The 22,164-nt window shown below is 39.1% G+C and overlaps 1 protein-coding gene across 1 annotated transcript in view; it reads left to right on the forward strand.

The window, feature by feature from the left end:
- Positions 1-1,029: 1,029 nt before the first annotated feature.
- The window catches only part of atad2b (ATPase family AAA domain containing 2B), a 100,931-nt gene continuing 79,796 nt past the window's right edge, over positions 1,030-22,164 (forward strand). The window contains exons 1-7 of the mRNA XM_043687428.1: positions 1,030-1,199; positions 2,987-3,104; positions 5,439-5,605; positions 7,060-7,109; positions 10,475-10,628; positions 12,183-12,291; positions 21,191-21,320. Coding sequence (XP_043543363.1) covers positions 1,030-1,199; positions 2,987-3,104; positions 5,439-5,605; positions 7,060-7,109; positions 10,475-10,628; positions 12,183-12,291; positions 21,191-21,320 — 898 coding nt within the window. The remainder of the gene's footprint in view (positions 1,200-2,986; positions 3,105-5,438; positions 5,606-7,059; positions 7,110-10,474; positions 10,629-12,182; positions 12,292-21,190; positions 21,321-22,164) is intronic.

Raw genomic sequence — 22,164 nt, forward strand, 5'->3', positions numbered from 1 at the left:
ATGGTGACTTGTGGATATTTGTGTGTAATATTAAAAACTTTCTTGATACTGAAATCCTGTAGATTTTTAACTTTTAATTTTATTCTAATAATTCTTGGTAATAATTACCAAATGGAAAATGAAATGGCCTGTTTCCACACTTAGGTGTTCTATGAAGTTTTCTCAATAATGCTGCTAACTAGAAATTACAAAATGAGTGAGCCATTATTTGAGGGGTTTCAGCTGCAATTAGCTGGCCGTGTGGTGAAATTAAATCAAAGATGAAAGTGTTTGATAAATATTGTATCAGACTTAGAAATAACGAATTGGTTAAAATTCTGCTCCCTTCATTTGTAAACTTGGATGAAAAAAAGTAGTTACTTGAGTAAAGTCCTAGAATGTCATTGAATCTCTTGCTGCTTTCACTTGAAAAAGGAGGAAACAATGTAGTTTTAGTTTTAGGATGGGACTTTGTAGGGATCGTGGTTGAGGTCTCAGCGATGAGAAAGTTCCTCATTTTACAGAAACCGGATTTTCCCTTCTCTTTTTTGGCATACTCAATGTCAGGGCACACTGGTGCTCTGCTATTTGGAGGAAGTGTGATTTAACTGATTTTCGTCACACACAGCTACTTGTTCTGCTAAACTGATACTTTTACACTGGTTCTCATGTAATTGGTTATTCACCTCATTCCTTGTTGTGAAATATTTTCGTAAGCAAAGTAATTGCTATAGTTTCCTGTGTTGGAATAGTCATACATTATGAAGTAATGTGTTGAGCTTAGGATGCTTGGTAGATATGGTTTAGGTTTAAATTCACTTGGATCACTTAGTTGCTGATTTCATTATGGCTTTTAGTCAAATAATTGACAAAAGAGCTGAACTCAGTCAGTTGAGAGTACCTGGCCTTGACATTGAAAGCACCTGAGCGAAATTGAAATCAGTGGGAATTAGGGGAACTGGTTGGAGTCATAACTGCCATAGAAGAAGATGGTCATCTGGAGGCCAATCCTCTCAGCCCAGGACATCACTGCAGGACCCCCTTCAGGTCATGCACTTGACCCCGTCATCTTCAGCTGCTTCACCAGTGACCTTGTCTCCTTTTGTTGGATGTTCACTTACTCGTGTTCAGTATACCATTCTCGATTTCTCAGATACTGAAGTAGTCTACAACTGTATGCAATTAGACCTGGATGACATCACGGCCTGTGCTGTTAAGTGGTAAGTAATATTTGTGCCACATGAGTGCCATGCAATGGCCATCCCTTACACGAGAGAATCTAACCATCTCCCCTTGTCTTTGGTGCTATTTCCATCATTGAATCACCTCAAACAATATCCTAGGGTGGCCAGAAACTAAACTCGAAGTCATATACATATTGTGGTCATTTGAGTACATCAGAGGCTATGTATTCTGTAGCAAGTCCATTCCAGTATCCCCACAGCTTCTCATAGACTATCTGGCATCTAAAAGGCACAACCATACTGTTATGATGGAATATTCTCCACTTACCTGGCGATTGTGGCTCAAAAGCACTTAAGCTTGACACAATCTAGGACATAGCAGCCCATCAATCACCAGAAACAACTTCCATCACTGATGCTCAGTGGCAATGCAGCAAATCATTAAGGCTTCTTCTACAGCACCTTGCAAACCCATGAGTTCGGTCACCTTGAATGAGGGCAGCAGTTGCATTGGAAAAGCCTATAACTTCTCCTCAAACCATCCTGATATGAAACTAGAATCGCTGTTCTTGCACTGTGCTGGATTAAGATCCTGGAGCTTCTTTCATTTCTAACAGCACTGTTGATGTAAATGTACCAGGTTCACTGTCCCTTTTTTCACTTTCAGTTAAGGATGTGCAATAAATGCTAGCTGTGCCAATAATGTTCACATCCCATGATAGAATAACTGCAACTTCATTTCATTCTGCAGTGTGAACTTGCAATTGTTGATTAGATTAGATTAGATTAGATTACTTACAGTGTGGAAACAGGCCCTTCGGTCCAACGATCTTGGATAGTGATGAGCAGTGTCCCCTCCAGTTTGTTTTGTTGTGCTCAGCCTATTTATTTTAATAGGTAATATCCCACTGAATCTCTTTTCTTTGCATGACTACTTAACTTTTGTGATGGTCTTGTGCTCAGCCTGTGTGGGAATGTATGGATATGTAACTTTGAGTCACATTCATAGTAGGGATGAGTAGAAAAAATGTCAGCCTCCTTCTTAACATTGAAAGGAATCAACTTATAGTCACATAGCACTGAAACAAACCCTTTGGTCCAAATCATCCACGCTGATCCGACATCCCAATCTGACCTGATCAGATTGGTCAGTATTTTGCCTATATCCCTTCCTATTCAGATACCCATCCTTTTTAAATGTTGTAATTGTACCCGCCTCCACCTTCAATTGTTTTGTTAAGTCTGTTTCACTCTCAAAAGACGTTGTCCAATCTATTCCAGACATTCCAGGAAAGTCTTTTATGTTACTTCCTTTATACAAAAATAATGTTAATACAAAATTCATGTACCTGCAATCTGTTAGCTAGGCAATTATATATTTAATATTACAATTGTTCTCTTGTGAGTATAAGAGAAAATACGGTTCTTTGTAAAACATATGGAATATGCACTCATAAGCATTTGCAGTGACCTTTAACCTGTAAAGTCTTTAGTCTTTTATAACACTGATACTTTCTTACAGTTGAAATTATTTATTCATTCATCTAGTTTATTTTTTAGAGCCAACATAATTGTAGAGCACGATACAAGTTCAGGGTTTTTCTGGATTCTAATGATGTATTTTGGAAAGTTTTTACTTATGAATACAGGTTTTGTATCATTTTTTCTTTTTTCTCCTTTCCAGAATAAGGCATTAATGTTGATTGTCAGTACATTTTAGAGTAGCACTCACAATATAGGTAGATTTTTTTTTACTCCTGGCATTCAGTATTACTTTGTCTCATATGACTTCAGGTCTTTGTTTGTAGCCTGTTTAATTCTAGGACAGTGATTCTTCTGGGATTTGGTAATTATTGCTCTTTCATTGCTCTGTGGTGCATTTTCCTTAAAGTAATTCTGGATCTAGCATGGTTTGGCGTTATGGTTGTGAAGAAAGAACTAGTAAATGGTGTTTTGTACTCAACATACCACAGTATAATCAAAAAGCTATATTGCTTCTTTTCTTATGACCAAATTGATAGACTTTGATACTGGAAATTGGCAATTTAAACACAAAATGCAGTATAAAGTGTAGCATATGAAAGGGAGTAAAGTTGAACAGGTTAGGGTAAAAATATTAACTACTTACACATGGTCTTCTAGTAATGATAATGAATTAGCAATACTTCAAACACACACAAGAAGTGTATGTCGGCCATTTGGCCCCTCAAGCCTTCTTCACTATTGAATAAGATCGTGGGTGATCTGATTGTAATTTCAAATTCCACATAGCCCTGATAACCTTTCATTCGTTGGCTTAACAGTAATCTATTCACCTCTGCCTCAAAACTGTTCGAAGATTTGTCTCCAACACCGCTTCAGGCAGATAATTCCAAACACTCTCCTCAGAGGAAATTTCATCTGTTTGTTGTTTTAACTGGGCTGCACCTTATTTTTAAACAGTGAGCCACGAGGTTGAGATTTTCCCACAAGAGGAAACATTCTTTTCATGTCTGCCCTACCTTGGTCCTTGGCATATGTTATTAACACATTTCACTCAAGTAGCCCTCGTACTCTTCTGAACGACCCTTGCCTGTCCAACCTTTCCTCATAAGGTGACCCATTCATTCCACATATTGGTCCAGTAACTTCCTTCAAGCTGCTTCCAACCCATTTGTAACCTTCCTTGAAGATCAGTACAGTACACAGTACCTCACATGTGGTTTAACCAGTGAAGGTACTTGTCTTCGACTTTTAAAATCCAATTTAGACCTTACTGAATTATCATGTCTTGGGGTTGCATAATTCTATGTATATTTAGGTTTAAACTTTGGTATTTGTCTTGGTTTAATAATGATAAAGAAAATCGGGTTACTCTTGTATTTCTGTTTGAGGCTCCACATTCAGATCATCTATTTGGATCAAATGGATTTCTGACTTTGTGGTTTTCGTAAAATCTGCCTTTACACCAGCTTCATAGGTAGAGTCATATTGAATTAGGAAAAAATCTTACATGAGACTGAAGAAAGAAATTGGAGGCTTGAAGTCACTGGTGGAAATAATTTGCCTACAGCTTGCAAGTGATTTACTGAAAACAAGGTTCTTCAAACAGCATTGAAAGAAACAACTTGATGATTTGCTTTTGTGAGGCTGGTTGAAGGATAAAGGTTGACTTGGACAAATATCATCTCCTGTCCTCATTATAGCCTTTTCAAATATGGACAAAAGAATTGAATTCAAGAGGTGAGGTGAGACTTGACATTGAGGCAACATTTGATCTAATGGGGCATCAAGGAGCTCTAGCAAAACTAGTCAGTGGGAATTGGGGGGAGAACTCTGATGGTTGGATTCATCCATGGCACAAAGGATGTGGCCATCGAGGTCAGTTTGCTCAGTTCCAGGATATCACCATGTAGGAGTTTCCCTTGTAGAAATTTTCAATTAATCTATTCAAATATATTGTGATAAACCTCTGGAGCAGGTGGTACTTGAACCCAGACTATTTGGCTCAGAGATAGGGACACGGCCACTGCACCACAAGAGCCCTAGATCCTCAGAGTAGATATTTTCTAATCAACCTGCTCATGGTTATTATTTATAAAGCTGTGCAGTAGGTTGGACTTGAACCGAGCTTTTTAATCCAGAGGTAGGGAAACAACCACTACACCACAAGAGCCCTTGTTCCTCAATATAATTTTAATCATTCTGTTCAGGGATGTTACAACACACCTTTTAGAGCAGTTCAATGACTTTCCCTCCATCATTAGATCAGAAGAGGGGATGTTCTCTGACAATTGTGCAGTGTTCAGCACCATTTGTGACTCCTCAGACACTTTGAGAAGGCTCTTGACAAAGTCCCACATAAGAGATTAATGTGTAAAATTAAAGCACAACAGATAATGAGATTATTCCATGTGTCAACACAGCTTTCTGTCTGGGGTGCAACTTTGGACAAGATTTTACCTCTTAAACAAAGAGAAACATATTAGTGATAGAATGCATATTGCTTCTGTACTTCCAATTACTTTTCTTAACTAATCTTTTTGCACAGATTTCTCATTTTGGTTTTTTTGCTGTCATATAACTTCATGCTTGTAAATTGCATTTGCCCTTTACTGGCAAATGCTGAAAAGGATGGGATTGGGATGGAATTTTCAATTATTCCTATAAATTTGTTGGTTGCAAGCATGAATATGTGAATTTAATAACTAGAAATCGACTTTTATTCTCCTCACCCATTAAAGTTTGGCAAACATTCTCTAAACTTTCTGAAAGCAAAATATTATCTTTTTACAGCAGGATGCTGGTAATGATGAAGCAAGTTTAAGTGACAGCCAGACGGAACCCCCGGCAAAACTGAGGCGAAGGAATGCTGACCCAGTTTCGAGTGATCTTTCAACTGAGCGCAGTCCACATAACAGTGGTCCAGCAGAGGAATGGTGTAGCTCAACAAGGCAGTCCAGGTGAGAGGCATTCCTAACGCTCTCTATCCTCATGATTATCAGAAAACCTGAGAGACCATCATAATATCAGTATGCTATATTTCCTTTGAGATTTCCTTGCTAATTGTATAGTTTAAAGAGGAAGATTCTTTTTAACCTTGAAGTTCAAATTTGGACACAGGTGATAATAATTTGGTTCATAATTCAGAACTAAACTCCAGTTCCTTCATTATATTTCCCTTCCATGCCTCAAAGCTTTTTTTGCTTCTCAGCTTTAATAACTAACTGGGATTGACAACCTTTGCCTTATATTTCTCTTGGCTTATTCTTTTATGGTTCTAGTACTCATTCTAAATTGTTTGTTCGCCAGTAGAAATACTGATTCACTATTTGCCTCCTTTTAAAAACTTGAATAGTTTTAATGATTTAAATGAGATTAAATGCCTTCAAAATTTCTCTCCTGTGCTATTTAGAGGTCTGCCTTTATTGTTTGTTTTTCATGATAACCAAATCCTTTCTTCACTTATTATTTAAATAAGTCTATGTTTTATCTCTTTCATGACTTTTATATCTTTGTTATGATCAAATTATATCCAATTCTTCCAACTCCTTGAAATATACAAATTGCAGTATACATTTTTCTTAATGAATGTACACTCTTTAAGGTGCCAGTAATAATAAATAATTACTGCTTCAGGTACGTATGTGGAATTTGTTTAATACATTTCAGCCACTCATCTAACTTCCATGCAAGTGGCTGTCGGGTAAAAGGAAACACAGCTGTACGCACTGTCAGCACTGATGAGTACCAGTGATAACCATAGCAACTGCAGCTGAATCTTCTGTATTGTTAGCATCACAAGCAAATTGTACTTGCACTAATAGTTGACATGATTTCTTTCTATAAAACCTTTCGCTTTTTCTTGGAGCCCGAATGTGAATTCAATTGCCATACTAATAAGCTCTCGTTAACCCCATCACGAGAGAATTAAAAACACAGCAGGTCTGCTACCAATTGGCAAGTGGTGGAGACACATGCACGAGGGTTCTTGTGGTGCAGCGGTCATGTTCCTACTTCTGAGCCAGGAGACCCTGGTTCAAGTCCCACCGACTCCAGAAAGAGGTGTGTAATAACATCTTTGAACAGGTTGATTCAAAAGTATTCAGGAGAAGGATGCAGAAATATAAACCAGCTCAGAAGTGGTTCAGAGACTGAAATATTGCTGGACTTGTTGTTTGTAAGTAAAATGAATACTGAAACCATTAAAGGGTGGAAGAGGTGCTTTCAATCTCCAGAGCAATTTATCAAAATTATTATTACTTTTCATATTTTACTAGAAACTGGCTTAAACTGTATGCAGCTTTCATGAATATTTCAAGATATGCAGTGATATTCCCCTTAGTGTACTATTGCCAATTCAGAATAAATCTTCCTTCCATACCATAATAAGATTCTTATTTTTTAATTTTCTCAGGTTAACTACTCGCACTGGTGCTTCAATGCAAAATGGTCACAATAGTTTGGGTAAGTTGCTTATTTTATAATGAAAGGCTGTATTAAAAAAGGTAGACCACTGTTTTAAATGGATATATTTCCAATTTAAACTTGGCTGCTTGAGCTGAAGGAAAACCAGACAAGAAAGAAGTGCTTTCTATAAGAATCAAGTGTAATCATGAGTTATGCAAGTAACAATCATAACCGCAGAATATAAACTCCTCTCCCTAACACACGGAGTTGAATTGTATTGCTCTGGCAACAGGCAAAACCCACGGGGTTTGAAATGATGTGTTTGATTATAGTGAAATTTTCTTCCTCACCTTTTCCTGTGCTGCTGCTGCTGTTTACTTTTGTATTGATGTGCTGATCTATTTTTGAACATCATCACTTCTCTCTGGTGTCACATTGTACATCAGATTGCAAGAAATATGAACTGAGTGACTTGTGTCTCCCTGAAAGTCTATTTCTCTCTGCAGAGATGCTGCCTGATCTACTGAGTATTTCCAGCATTTTTAGTTTTATCACATTCACGACAAGATAGATGATCTAAAGGCAAAAATAGAGATATATGGGTATGATTTAATTATCATTTCACAGTCATGGCCACATGGTGACCAGGATGTACAGTTGAATATTCAACAATATTTGACATTTAGAAAGGACAGGCGTGAAGGAAAAGGAGGTGCAGTTGCACTGATTGTACAGGATTGGATCAGTACATCAACAAGAGAGGACCTTGGATCCTAAGAATAGTGTTGAATTTATTTAGGTGAAAGGAAGAAATAGCAAGAGGCAGCAGAATTGTGGGTATTATTTGTAGGCCACCATATAGTGGTGATTGAGCAGGCATTGGTATTAATCATGAAATGAGAGAAGTATGTAGCGTGAGCAGCACCGTTCTCTTGGGTGACTTTAATCTGCATTTGGATTAGGTAAACTAATTGAGCACAAAAGCTTCATCCACAATCTGAGCTACAAATCTTGTCAAAAACACTGTGATGACTGTTAAGGCTGGTTTTCCAGAGTAGCTTGTTGAGGGGCCAACCAGAAAAAAAATGCTATTTTAAATCTAGTATTATGGATCAAGGGCTGATTAATAATTTTGTAGAAGAATCTTCCAGTTTGAATGGTTACAGTCTGATAGAATTTTATGTTATGTTTGAAAATAAGGTCATTCATTCTGAAGCAAGAGTGTTAAATTTGAAGAACAGAAATTACAGGAGGTGTGAGGCACAAATTGATTGAAATGGTTTGGGAAAATGCATTAAAAGATATGTGGGTAATGAACAGTCTTTGAAGAATTTTGCATGACTTCCAGCAACTGTGCATTCCCTCAAGGTGCAAAAACACAAAAGTCAGTAAAATGCAGGTATCAAAGGAAGTTCAGGATTTTAAAAAAAGGTTTAAACAAAACCCAATAAAATGGCTATAAATAATAGCAATTCTGAGGATTTGGAGGTTGATAGAATGTGCAAAAGGATGACCAATAAATTGATATTGTAAGCGTGAATAGAATATAAGTATGATCTCGGAAAAACTTAAGAATGGACTGTAAAAGGTACCATAAATATATAACAAGGTGATGTTTGACAAAAATCCTTCAATTCATTACTAATTAAAAATCTATCTATCTCATCCTTAAATTTACTCATTGTCGCAGCATCCACAACGGTCTGGAGTAGTGAATTCCATAGAATCACAACCCTTTGAGAGAAGTATTTTCTCTTCACCTCTGTTTTTAATCTACTGTCACTTTTTCAAGAACTACAACCTCTTGTTCTAGATTGCCCCACATGAGGGAACATTTCCATGTCTACTTTGTCAATCCCCTTTAGCATATTAAGTACCTCAGTTAGATGTCTTCTCATTCTTCCAGATTCCAGAGAGTATAAGTCTAAACTATTCAATCTCTCTCCATCTTCATCCCTTATCTCTGGAATCAATCTAATGAATCTTCTCTGAGCTGCCTCCAGTGCAACTACATCCCTACTCAAGGGGACTAAAATTGTATACAGTATTCCAGGTATGGTCTCAGTTGTAGCAACAGTTCTCTACTTTTATACTCTGTTCATTTGAGCAATAATTGCCAAAATTCCATTTACCTTCCTTAATGCCTGTTGGATCTGCACACTAAAAGACCGGGTTGTCTGTGTTGACAAGTCACAGAAGGCTAAAATGTAGCTACAGCTATCTATTAGGGAGACTAATGGATTATTGGCCTTTATTGCAAGAAGATTTGAATAATGAAGTCTTACTCAATTGTATTAGAGGTTGGTTAGATAGCATTTGGCCTATTGTGTGCAGTTTTGACCTCCTTATCTCTGGTAAAATATTGCTGTAGAGGTTGTGTGACACAGATTCACCAGACTTGTTTCCGGGATTGCAGGACTGTCTGATAACGAAACATTGGGCCTGCATTTGCTAGAGTTTTGAAGAATCAGAAGTGATCTCATTGAAACTTACAAATTACTAAAAGAGCTAGATAGTATAGATGCAGGCAACGAGTTTAAGTAGACTGGCGAGCCTAGAACCAGGGATGCCCCAACGTCTGAGAGGAGGAGAAGTTTTATTTATTCAGAGTTGTGAACCTCTGGAATTCTCTGTAACAGAGGGCTGTGAAAGCTCCGTTTTGAGAATATCTAAGGTAGAGATTGACAGTTTTCTGATTGCTGAGAGGACGGTACAGAGTTATGGGTAAATGACTTTGATCAGCTGCAATTGTATTGAAAGGCGGTGCAGGCTTAATGTGTTGAGTAGACTATTCCTGTTCATATTTGTAACTTATTTTTAAGAGAAGCAAACCCAGCTACATTCTGTTGTTGAGTTTACAAATAGCTCGATCAAGTAGCAGAATATACATAGAAACTTATTGATCTATAATCGTCCTTTTGACTTATTTAGACCATTTCCTAATATGGAATGTCTGGTCTTAACCTAGTCCTATCATTCATGTCAAGGGGCAATAAGAGTCAGCTGTGCACCGTAGGACTGGAGTTGAGTGGTACAAGTGTCTAGTTTCCTTTGCCAAATGACATTAGTAAACCAGCTAGTTTTTTAAAAAATGATGATCCTGTGGCTTCCTTGATAACTTTAGCTGGTGCCAACTCTGACAAATTATCAGTTTTTACTGAAATTACTTTCACAACTTATCATGCTATGATTTCAGCTCCTGAGCTCTGAATTGCATGTCTAGCACCACAGCCACAAAACTTGTATGCTTTTAGGAAAAAAGTGCAGAAGGAATGCCATGCAACTTGCAATTTCATTTAAAACATATATTTGCAACAAACTGCAAGCTGCCTTTTAACAGCATCACATATCTATATATTAAGCACAGCTACTTCAAAACATGTAAATCAACCAATAACTGATGGAGATCCTTTGCTAAAAAGTTCTCAGAAATCCTGGAAGCCGACGTGAAAGCCAAGAGGATGGGGATCATTCTCACATGAATGGTGACTCAGAAGTTAGAAGAAGTGGTCGAGCAAGGAGGAATAAATTTGAAACTCTCAACCAAAGCCTCTTGTTTGATCAGCTCGTAAACAGGTATTGTATTTGTACTGTAGTTCCATTACAATGAAGTACCATTTAAGGTATCTTCCTCTCTTCTTTAGCTCTTACAGTGTGCAGCGGGTTCAACCCTGATTAATATATAAAATCAGAGATTTCACTTTATTTAATAAATCAGTTAATTGCTTTTTTGTCACAAGAAGGTAAAGATTAGAAGGAAAGGTAGCCAGCGCTGCACTTTTGTGCTTTCATGCAGTTAAAAGATGACACTGGTAGATCACCTAGCTGCACATTTGGCTTTGAAAAAATTTGGAGTGAAATACCTTAAATAAATTTGATTTGGTTTCCATATCTTGGCACACTGTATGTAGTACTTCCATATAGTGTACAAATAATTATAACAATTTTCTATATGGTGAATGCTTAATCTCTGGTTTCATATTAGATTATGAGCAGAGTTTGGCTACTTTAAGGGGTATTAAGGAATGATATGTACTTGAGACTGGAGTCAAATGATACAGGTTTATCATTTCCTTTGTTGGAGGACATTCATTAGCCAGTTAGTTTTTGGCTTCCAATGCTTTTTTTTCTAGAATCAGTTGACAGATGGCTAGATTTTATTGAATTCACATTCACAGTTTGGTGAGGCATGATTTCATTTCTTGAACTTCAGATTTCTCGCTGACCACCATAACCACACAACTTGTATACATACAGGCACAAACGTGAGAGGTTACGGCATAACTTTTAATTCCACAATTCCAGTTATAGTATGTCAGTGTGAAGGTGTTCAGGCTTCCAGGCTTTGAAATCATCTACCTTTTAAAGTAGTTTAGTTCATGAATCAATTTGTAATTCAGCTCTCCAGCGTTGTTACATAAGTCCCAAGCCTAAGTCAAATACCCGCACAGCCTTAACATTGGGTACTTAGAGTCATACAGGTGTACAGAATGAACAGACCCTTCGGTTCAACGCATCCATGCTGACCAGAAATTCTCAATTAATCTAGTCTCAGTTGTCAGCATTTCACCCATATCCCTCTAAACCCTTCCTATTCATAAAGCCATACAGATGCATTTTAAATGTTGTAATTGTACCAGCCCTCCTCCATTTCCTCTGGCAGCTTGTTCCAAACGCATATCATCCTCTGCGTGAAAAGATTGGTCCTTAGGTCCCTTTTAATTCTTTCTCCTCTCTCCTTAAATGTATGCCCTTCAGTTTTGGACTTTCCCATCCCAGAAAAAAGACCTATTTAGCCTGTTCATGCCACCATAGTTTTATAAACCTCTGTAAGGTTATCCCACAGCCTCTGATGTTCCAGGGAAAAGAGCCCCAGCCTGTTAAGCACCTCCCTATACCTCAAACCCTGGTAACATCCTTGTAAATCTTTTCTGAATCCTTTCAAGTTTTACAACATCCTTCCTATAGCAAGGAGACCAGAATTGTGACCAGAACTTGTCATCACCAAACTGCTATTCCTCACACTTGGCTTAATCATTTCCTTAATCTTGTTTTATTTTGTGCATAATAGACAGGGACACATTTTGAAATCATTAACTTTAAAAGTTTATTTGTACTATGTGAATCCAGTACTGCAGAAGCTGTACTGCAAGAAATGGATAATATCACCAGTAACATTAGACAGAACAGAAGACCGGGCGAAGTGGAGCGTCTCAGGATGTGGACAGATACAGAATTCGTGAGTATCTGTTCTTTTGTTAAGGAGTGGGGAGGAGAATTCTGAAGATGTAGCTTTTTGCTTAAAAAACCCGACAATTATGATTTTAAGATTGCCAGATTAATGTAAGTTTTAAATCCTTAAAGTAGGTGGTGAGCACTGAATGGAGAAAAATTAGTGCATGGAAAATGGGAATTTTCTTTTGAAAAGCATGTTGTAAATTGCAAATGGATCACATAATACCTGTTAAAATAAGTGACAATTTTTCACCAGCTTTTGTTATGTCTGCATTCTATTTGTTTACAGTGTTGCTTTCTCATGGGTTTTCAGTACGATTTTTTAATGCAACTCAGATTGTGAGGATTGCAGTACAGGATGGATGGCAAATTACAAAAATACTGCTGAATATGTTTAAAGTTTTTTTTATTATATATCTCTCCTGATAGTTTAGTGCATAGGCTAAAGGGATATCAAGCTGTGCATGGCAGAAATGTGAGGTTTGATCCTTAGTTAAAGCTGAATTAGCACACAGTATGGATCACAATTGACTTCCACATTTGTGGGCTAGTGATGGAGTGGAGGGGTAGGTGAGAGAAAGAAAATTGAAAATACCTGCTGAAAAAACATGAGGCTCGATGACATTATTGAATTCAAATGTGATGATTTGTTTATTGTTTATTGACACTGAGCACAGATCAGGGTTCAAACCTGGAGGCATGCCATTTTACATGGTTCAGTCCTGCATGAACTAGAATCGGTGCTTTTTGTTCGGTCTGTGCAGGTTTTTTTAAATGTATGATCATGTTGTCTAATTGATTTGCGTAACTAAGATTTATTTCTAAACATCTTTTTAGGTTTTATCAGGATAATACAGGGCATGATTCCTCTGTTTCTTAAATAACCTGTAGGAAACTAATTGCAAAAAACACGATTTCCTGAAGAACATACTTGAAAATATAATTTTGATAGCTTATATTGACTTCTAAATCTTTTTCAAAAATCAGTAGTGACTTACTTTTTCATACTAAGTTCTGCTTGATAATATTTTAACCCCATTGGCTAATATAATCAATGTTAGATGAAAACTATAGCATGCAAATGATTGTGATAATATTAATTAATATTTTTTGTTTTGAGAGGTTTTTGCTATTTACACAGCTTAACACTGGCAAAATCTCAAGTATTAGCCAAAATTTATCAGAATGAAGCACAATGACTATTGCATGTTGATATTTGCATATACATGTGAGGGGGAAAAAAGAAGTTACTTCGGAACTTCAAATTATTTTGATGATACTTAAAAGTGCCAGTATATTCAGGCAGGAGAATTCTCTTCCTTCACATTTATCTTTGGTATTAATGGGAAGAGATGAAAACCCTTGTTATCTTCCTCATGGGCTCTTTTCCTTCTCATCCTGACTAGTAATCAGTAGTTAAGTCAGAAGTTAATTTTTTTTCAGTGACAAGATTTAGAAATAGTTTAGAGAAGTATCTGAGTGTTTCCAGCTTTCTGATTTGGATTTTCTAGGCGTAGCGGTTTTCAAGAGGGGTTGAAGACTTGACAATTCCAAATTAAGTAAAATTAACATTGCTGAATTATTTAGTTGTTGATTTGTTTTATCTTTGCTTGCTAACATTTAAATTATGATGCTGTGATATTTGGTCACACTTTTACTGAAAAGCTGTGATACTACATGAAAAGGAAATACTTGTCATTAACTGTAAACCTTTAGTTCATTGACATGTCTATTGAAATTTAAAAAAACATTTTTTATTATTTAAGTGCTGAGGGTGTTGTACTTAAGTGCATGCACTATGTGAAATAAGTTAAATCAGCTTGTAGCACAGATTAAAATTGGCAGGTAAGTTGTGGTCATAACCACAGAAAAGAGGCTGCAAGCGGATCAGGGCTGGGAATAAATAGCCAAGGATACACATCCTATCAAAGGGATAGGCGGATGGGCAGAGGAGGTGGGATTACCTTGTTAGTAGGAAACAAAATTAAATTCAAAGGGACAGATAGTGTTGAGAAGACAGGAACACTGTAGAAGGATTTAGGACAATCTAAAAGAGTGGGCAAAGGAGTGGCAGATGGAATACAATGTGGGAAAGTGTGAGGTTATGCACTTTGCTTGGAAGAATACAGGTGCAGACTTTTCTAAATTGGGAAAAACTTCAAAAATTTGATGTGTAAAGGGACTTTGTAGACATAGTTTAGGATTCTCTTATGGTTAACATGCAGGTGCAGTTGGCAGTTAAGTCAAGTACAGTTTCAACAAGGCTAGAATACAAGAGCAGAGGTTTCCTACTGAGGCTGTGTAAGGCTCTGGTCAGACCACATTTAGAATTTTGAAAGCAATTTTGGGCCCCGCTATCGAAAGAAAGATGTGCTGGCATTGGAGGGTGTTCAGAGAAGATTTACAAAAAAGACATCCCGGGATGAAGGGCTTGTCATATGAGGAGTAGTTGAGGACTCTGGGTCTGTACTTAATGGAGTTTAGAAGGATGAGGGGAGATCTTATTGAAACACTCAAAATATAGAGAGGCCTGGATTGAGTGGACGTGGAGAAGATGTTGCCAAAGGTAGGAGAGACTAGAAGCTGAATGTGGATCCTCAGAGTGAAGGGATGATCCTTTAGAACTGAAGTGAGGAGGAATTTCTTCAGCCAGAGGATAGTTAATCTGTGGAACTCTGCCACCCAAGGTTATGGAGGCCAAGTCATTGGGTCAGGTAGATATGCCTTAACTAATAAGGGGATCAGGAGTTATGGAGAGAAGGCAGCAGAATGATGAGGTTAAGAAACATGTCAGCAATGATCGATTGGCAGAGAAAACATGAATATCCTAATTCTGCTTGGCTATCTTATGCTATTTTGGCTGCTTGGCTATTTCGCAAGGCAGCTTAAAGTCACACATGTCGTATTGGTGAAGTTGCATTTTGCCTTGACTGGGGAAGAAGGGCAAGTTTACTTTCCGAAGGAACATAATGAATCAGATGGGTCTTTACAGAAATGTGTGATAGCTCATGGTCACCATGACTGAGACTAGTTATCAACTTCAGAATTATTCGTTGAATTTTGGATTCCACTAGTTTCTTTGGTTTACCTTGAGTTCCATGTATCGATTTAACATAGCTTTTTCTTAAGTTAATCATTTATTTGTATTCTTAGACAATGGATATGTACTAGAATCTTAATTTTTTGTCTTAAAATTTGCCAATTAATAGACTTATCAAGCAGGTTGATCGGGATCTTTTCTACAATGCGGCAGTTTTTAAATGAGTGTGAGTTTTGCATCACACCAGTTCTTTTGGGGTTCACCTGGGAGTTTTGATGAGAACTCATAATAGATTTCCCTCAATTGTCTTTGTTTAGATTAAATTGATGTATTAATGTTAATTGTTTGTTCCAACAGTGATGTATTACAATTTGACCTTGATAACCGGAAGACTCAAAGTCATCGAGTCATACAGGATGGAAACAGACCCTTCAGTCCAACTGGTCCGTGCTGACCAGACCTCCTAATCTGACCGTGTCCCATTTACCAGCATATATCCCTCTAAACCCTTCCTATTCATATACCCATCCAGATGTCTTTTAAATGTTGTAATTGTAGCTATATTCACCACTTTCTCTGGCTGCTCGTTCTGTACATGCACCACCCTCTGCGTGGAAAAGTTACCCCTCAGATCCTTTAAGTCTTTCCTCACTTAAACCTATGCCCTCTACTTTTGGACCCCTCCCCCCCCCCAACTCTAGGGGGAAAAAAAACCTTTGGCTGTTCAGTTTATCCATGTCCCTCATGATTTTGTAAACATCTATAAGGTCTCCAATGCTCCAGGGGAAAAGAGACTCAGTTTATTTGCCTCTGCCTCTAACTCAAACCCTCATGTCCTGGCAACATCCTTGTAAATCTTTTCTGCATCCTCTCAAATATAACAACATCCTTTCATCCTGCCTTCCTACGAAAGAGCGACCAGAATTGTATGCAGTATTTTAAAACTGGCCAGGCTAGTGTCCTGTACAGCTGCAACATGATGTCCCAACTCCTACTGTCAATGCACTGACCAATGAAAGCAAGCATTCCAAATGCCGCCTTCACTACCCTGTCTGTCTGTAAGGAACTGTGCACCTGCACACCAAGAGCAATTTATTCACAACACTCCCAGGGCCCTACTATTAACTGTACATGTCCAGCCCTGGTTTGGCTTGGTAAGAATCAGTACTGCTGGTCACAGGCCTCCAGTCTGAACACAATCCTTTATCACCACCCTCTGTCTCCTATCTTCAAGCCTATTTTGTATCCAGTTGGCTAGCTCCCCCTGGATTCCTTGTGATTGAACCGTATAAGCCAGTCTACTATGAGAAACCTTGTTGAATGTTTTGCTGAAGCCCATATAGACAACATCTACCATTCTGCATTCATCAATTTTCTTTGTCACCTCTTCAAAAAACTCAAGTCATTGAGACATGATTTTGCATGCACAAAGTCATGTTGACTATCCTAATCAGTATTTGCCTTTCCAAATGCATATAAACTCTGTTGTTCAGAATCCTCTCCAACAACTTGCCCACCATTGGCATAAGGCTTACCAGTATATGGTTCCCTGACTTTTCCTTACAGCAATTTTAAAATAATGGCACCACATTAGCCAGCCTTCTGTCCCCAGTGCCTCACCTGTGGCTGTTGATGATGCAACTATCTCAGCAATCTCTTCTCTAGCCTTCCATAAAGTTTTGGGGAATACCTGATCAGGTGCTGGGGATTTATGTACTTTTATACATTTAAGGCTTCTAGCACCTCCTTCTCTAAAATTACATTTTTTTTCAAGACATCACTATTTATTTCTCCAATTTTCGTGGCTTCTTCGACCTTATCCACAGTAAATACTGAGGTGAGATATTTGTTTAGTCTCTCACCCATTTCCTGTAGTTCCACACATAGATGGCCATATTGATCTTTAAGGGGCCCTATTCTCTCCCTAATTAATCTTTTGCCCTTAATGTATTTATAGAACCTCTTTGGATTCTCCTTAACTCTTATTTTTCAAAGCTATCTCATGTCCCCTTTTTTACCCTCCTGATTTCCCTGCCTTTATAATCCTCTAGGGATTCACTCGATCCCAGCTGTCTATACCTGACATATGCCTTCATTTTCTTGACCAGAACTTTGATTCTTCTAGCCATCTAGCATTCCCTATACCTCCCAGCCTTGTTCTTCATGTTAACAGGAACATCTTGTCTCTGAACTCTCATTATCTCATTTTTTAAAGGCCTCCCACTTTTCAGCCAACCCTTTACTTGTGAATAGCCTCCTCCAATCAACTTACAAAAATTTCTGTCTAATACTATCAAAACTGACCTCATATTTAGAACTTTAACTTTTAGATCAGGTCTTGCCTTTTCCATAACTATTTTAAAACTAATAGAACCACTGATTCCTCAGTCACTTACCCTGCCTTATTTCTCAACAGAAGGTCAAGTATTGCGCCTTCTTCTCTATTAGGGACATCTACATATTGTACAAGAGAACTTTCTTATTCACACTTCGCAAATTCCTCCTCATCCAAACCCTTAGCACTATGACTATGTTTGGAAAGTTTAAAACCCCTACCACTACATTACTATTCTTCTTATAGAAACCGAGAACCCCTTATTTGCTTCTCAATTTCCTCATGACTGTTGGGGGGGCCTATAATAGAATCCCAACAAGGTGATCATCTCTTTATTTCTCAGTTCCACCCATATAACTTCAGTCGATGATCTTCCTGAAGTTTGTCGTTCCCTAAGTGCAGCCATAATGTTATCCCTAACCAAAAATGTCACTTTCCCCTCCTCTTGTCTCTCTCTTCTCCCCTCCATTCTTCCGATAGCATCTATATACCGGAACACTGAGCTACCAGTCCTGTCCATCCCTGAGCCATATTTCTGTAATACCTATAATATCTCGGTCCCATGGCCTAAAGTCATCTGCCTTACCTGTCAGGCCTCTTGCTTTGAAGTAAATGCAGTTTTATTAATAGCTTTATCTCATTCTCTGCCAAGCTCTTGTCTGTTGGGGAGCTCTTGCTCCCCTTATCTACTGTACCAGCTGCAGCCTTTTCTCTTTTCTCACTATCACTTTGGTCGTTTTCCTCCCCCCAAAACTACTTTAAAGACTCCCGAGTTACACTAGCAAATCTCTGCAAGGATGTTGGTCTCCTTCTGGTGGAATCTGTCCCTCTCAAACAGGTCATTTGTACCCTGGAACTGATCCCAATGGCCTAAAACTGTGAATCCTTGCTCCCTACACCAAATCCTTAGCCATGCTTCTTCCTAGTCCTACTCTCACCAGAATATGGCACTGAAAGTAGTCCAGATATTACTACCCTTGAGGACCTACTTTTTAACCTCCTGCCTGGTTTGCTATATTCTCTCTGCAGAATGTCATCCCTTTTCCCTATCTATGTGGTGAGTACCAACATACACAATGACCTCCTGCTGGTCACTCTCCCTTTGAGAATATTCTGCACCTTCTCTGGGATATCCCTAACACCAAGGAGATAACACACCATCTTAATGTCTTGCTGACTGTCCCAGAAACGTCTGTCTGTGCCCCAGACTCATGAGTCCCCTATCACAATTGATCATTTGTAATCTGACATACCTCTCATTACAGTGGAGCAAGTCACTGTACCTGACTGGTAGTGTTATAGCTTCCTGAGAGGCCAACACCGCCTCCATCCCAGCAGTATCCAAACTGGCATACACCTTGAGATGAGGATAGTTGCAAGAGTCTCCTGCATTACCTAGCTACATCTCCCTCTCCCTCCAAACAAAAAAGGGTAGCCATGAGCACTCACCTGGGTCCCAGCTATGCCTGTCTCTTTGTCGGCTATGTGGAACAGTTTACCTTCCGCAGTTACACCAGCACCACTCCCCACCTTTCCCCCGCTACATTGATGCCACCTTGTGCTCCCATGAGAAGGTTGAACAGTTCGTCAACTTCACCAACACATTGCACCCCAACCTTAAATTCACCTGGACCACCCCAGACACCTCCCTCCCCTTCCTGGACCTCTCCATCTCCATTAAGGGTGACTGACTCACCTCCATCCAAGGCCCCAGAGGAACCTTCCACATCCACAAAAGTTTCACCTGCACTTCCACATGTCATTCACTGTCTCTGTAACGCCCAATGTGGTCTCCTGTACATTGGGGAGACAGAATGGATACCTGCAGAGCGCTTCAGAGGACATCTCCCAGACACCAACTAACCCCACCGCCCCATGGCCGAACACTTCAACTCCCCTTCCCGCTCCGCCAAGGACATGCAGGTCTTGGGCTTCCTCCATTGCCACACCCTCACCACCTGAATCCTGGAGGAAGAACACCTCAATTTCTGTGTCGGGACTCTCCAACCCCATCAAGGTGGATTTCAGCAGTTTCCTCATCTCCTCCCCCGCCCGCCCCCCGCCATTCCCCGTTCCAACCTTCCAACTCAGCACCGCCCTCATGACCTGTCCTTACCTGTCCATTTTACTTCCCACCTATCCGCTTCACCTTTCCCTTATCACCAATACCCCCACATCCTTCCACCTATTGCACTCTCAGCTGCCTACACCCCAGCCCCACCACCCATTTACCTCTTTACCTACGAGGCTCCCAGCTTCACTCCTGATGAAGGGCTTTTGCCCGAAACGTTAATTTTCCTTCTTCTTAGCTGCTGCCTGACCAGCTGTCTTTTCCAGCACCACATTCTCGACTCTAATCTTCAGCATCTGCAGTCCTCGTTTTCTTCCCACATCTCCTACCACTCATATGGGTCAACCATCTACCTGACTGTATCTGCAGTGTCTCTACCCTCCTGAAACTGCTATCCAGCAGAACCTCTTGCTCTTATAAACTCCTTGTTGCTTCGAATTGCATTTTGGAAAAGCAGATCAGAGCACGACTTTTACACTTAATGTTAAGTTCCTGGGGAGTGTTGCTGAACCAAGAGACCTTGGAGTGAAGGTTCATAGTTCCTTGAAAATGGAGTCACCGGTAGATAGGATAGTGAAGAAGGCATTTAGAATGCTTTCCTCTATTGGTCAGAACACTGATTATAGGAGTTGGGGTGGGGGGGGGGGGGGCATATTAGTCCACATTTGAAACATTGCATGCAGTCTGGTCTCCTTCCTATCGGAAAAATATTGTGAAACTTGAAAGGGTTCAGAAAAGATTTACAAGGATGTTGCCAGGACTGAAGGATTTGAGCTATAGGGAGAGGCTGATAGATTGGGGCTGTTTTCCCTTGTATGTTGAAGGCTGAGGGGTGACCTTTATCAAGGTTTATAAAATCATGAGGGGCATGGATAGGGTAAATAGGCAAGGTCTTTTCCCTGGGGTAGGGGAGTCCAGAACTAGAGGTCATAGGTTTAGGGTGAGAAGGGAAAGATATAAAAGGGACCTAAGGGACAACGTTTTCACACAGAGGGTGGTGCGTTTATGGAATGAGCTGCCAGAGGAAGTGTGGAGGCTGGTACAATTACAGCATTTAAAAGGCATTTGGATGGGTATATGAATAGGAAGGGTTGAGAGAGAGATGGGCCAAGTGCTTGCAAATGGGGCTAGATTAGGTTAGGATATCTGTTTGACATGATCGAGTTGGACCGAAGGGTCAGTTTCCGTGCTGTACATCTCTATGACTCTACAACTGCCACTCCAACAGATCCATGTGGTTTGCTAGGCTTCGCAACCAAACACACTTCTTGCAGACATCACCTCTAGAAACATTTAAATTCCCCCTGAGCTCCCACATCTGACAGGAAGAGCACATCACCCAACTAAAAGACTTGAGGGTTGTTTAATAATACGTTGAAAATATTAATTTGTATGCAATTTCTGTGTTTTTCTGGAACAATCTGTCATTTGGTAAGATACCTATAACTTAATTGTAGGAAAATATGGATATGTATTCCCGTGTGAAGAGGAAAAGGAAACCTTTAAGAAGAAACATGTATGGAATGCCTATCCATGTTGAGGAAGCTAGTGAAGGAGAAGAGGAAGAGGAAGAAGAAGGAAGTGAAGGTACAGTATATATCTATGAATAAAGTTTTTTGATTTAATTTATTGCATTTGCCATCTCTTGCCTTGATCCTTAATGATGAACAAAGAAGTATATTTTTACTCTTCGTTAAAAATCTCACAACACTAGGTTGTAGTCCACCAGGTTTATTTGGAAGCACTAGCTTTTGGAGAGCTGCTCCTTCATCGGGTGGTTGTGGAGTATAAGATCGTAAGACATGTTTGTGTGATTTTTAACTTAGTACACCCCAATTCAATGCCGGCCCCATCAAATCATTTTTATTGTTAGCATCGTTATGCTGCTAATTCCTATTTTTTTTAGTCCTTTTTAGTTGATATTTTTCTAAGAGTAGCTAGAGGACAGGATAACACTGATTTTTGTTCCTTCTGTGGGACTGTTGGAAAAATGTAGTTGCTTGCCTCTGTTCAAATTTTCCCTACAATGATTTAACTGAGATCCAGAGTTGAGTGTGGACATTCAACCTTGTTTTAACCACATTGGGACATCAGTATGTTGGGCACGAAAATATATCATCATCTCTTATCCGCTTGTTTGTGGTACAGTATTCGGAATACTTGTATTATGTGGTGTCTTTTATTTAATCATGATGCTGTGAATAGTTTAGTGTATTTATTTCATCTTCGGTTAATGTTTGGAAGTGTTTGGCCAGTGTAATTGATCACAATGTGCCATTTTGGCAGTTGCTGTTGAACATTAAGTATATAAGGTAAGTCTGAGTTTAGGGTGCTAGATAGGTAGCAGGTTATGATACCAACTGAGCAGCACTTAGGTAAGATAACACATCATGTGGTTAGAGTTCCAATTCGGTAGGTACTATGGTCTTAG

Source organism: Chiloscyllium plagiosum, chromosome 3 (assembly GCF_004010195.1).
Source record: "Chiloscyllium plagiosum isolate BGI_BamShark_2017 chromosome 3, ASM401019v2, whole genome shotgun sequence".
Taxonomy (NCBI): domain Eukaryota; kingdom Metazoa; phylum Chordata; class Chondrichthyes; order Orectolobiformes; family Hemiscylliidae; genus Chiloscyllium; species Chiloscyllium plagiosum.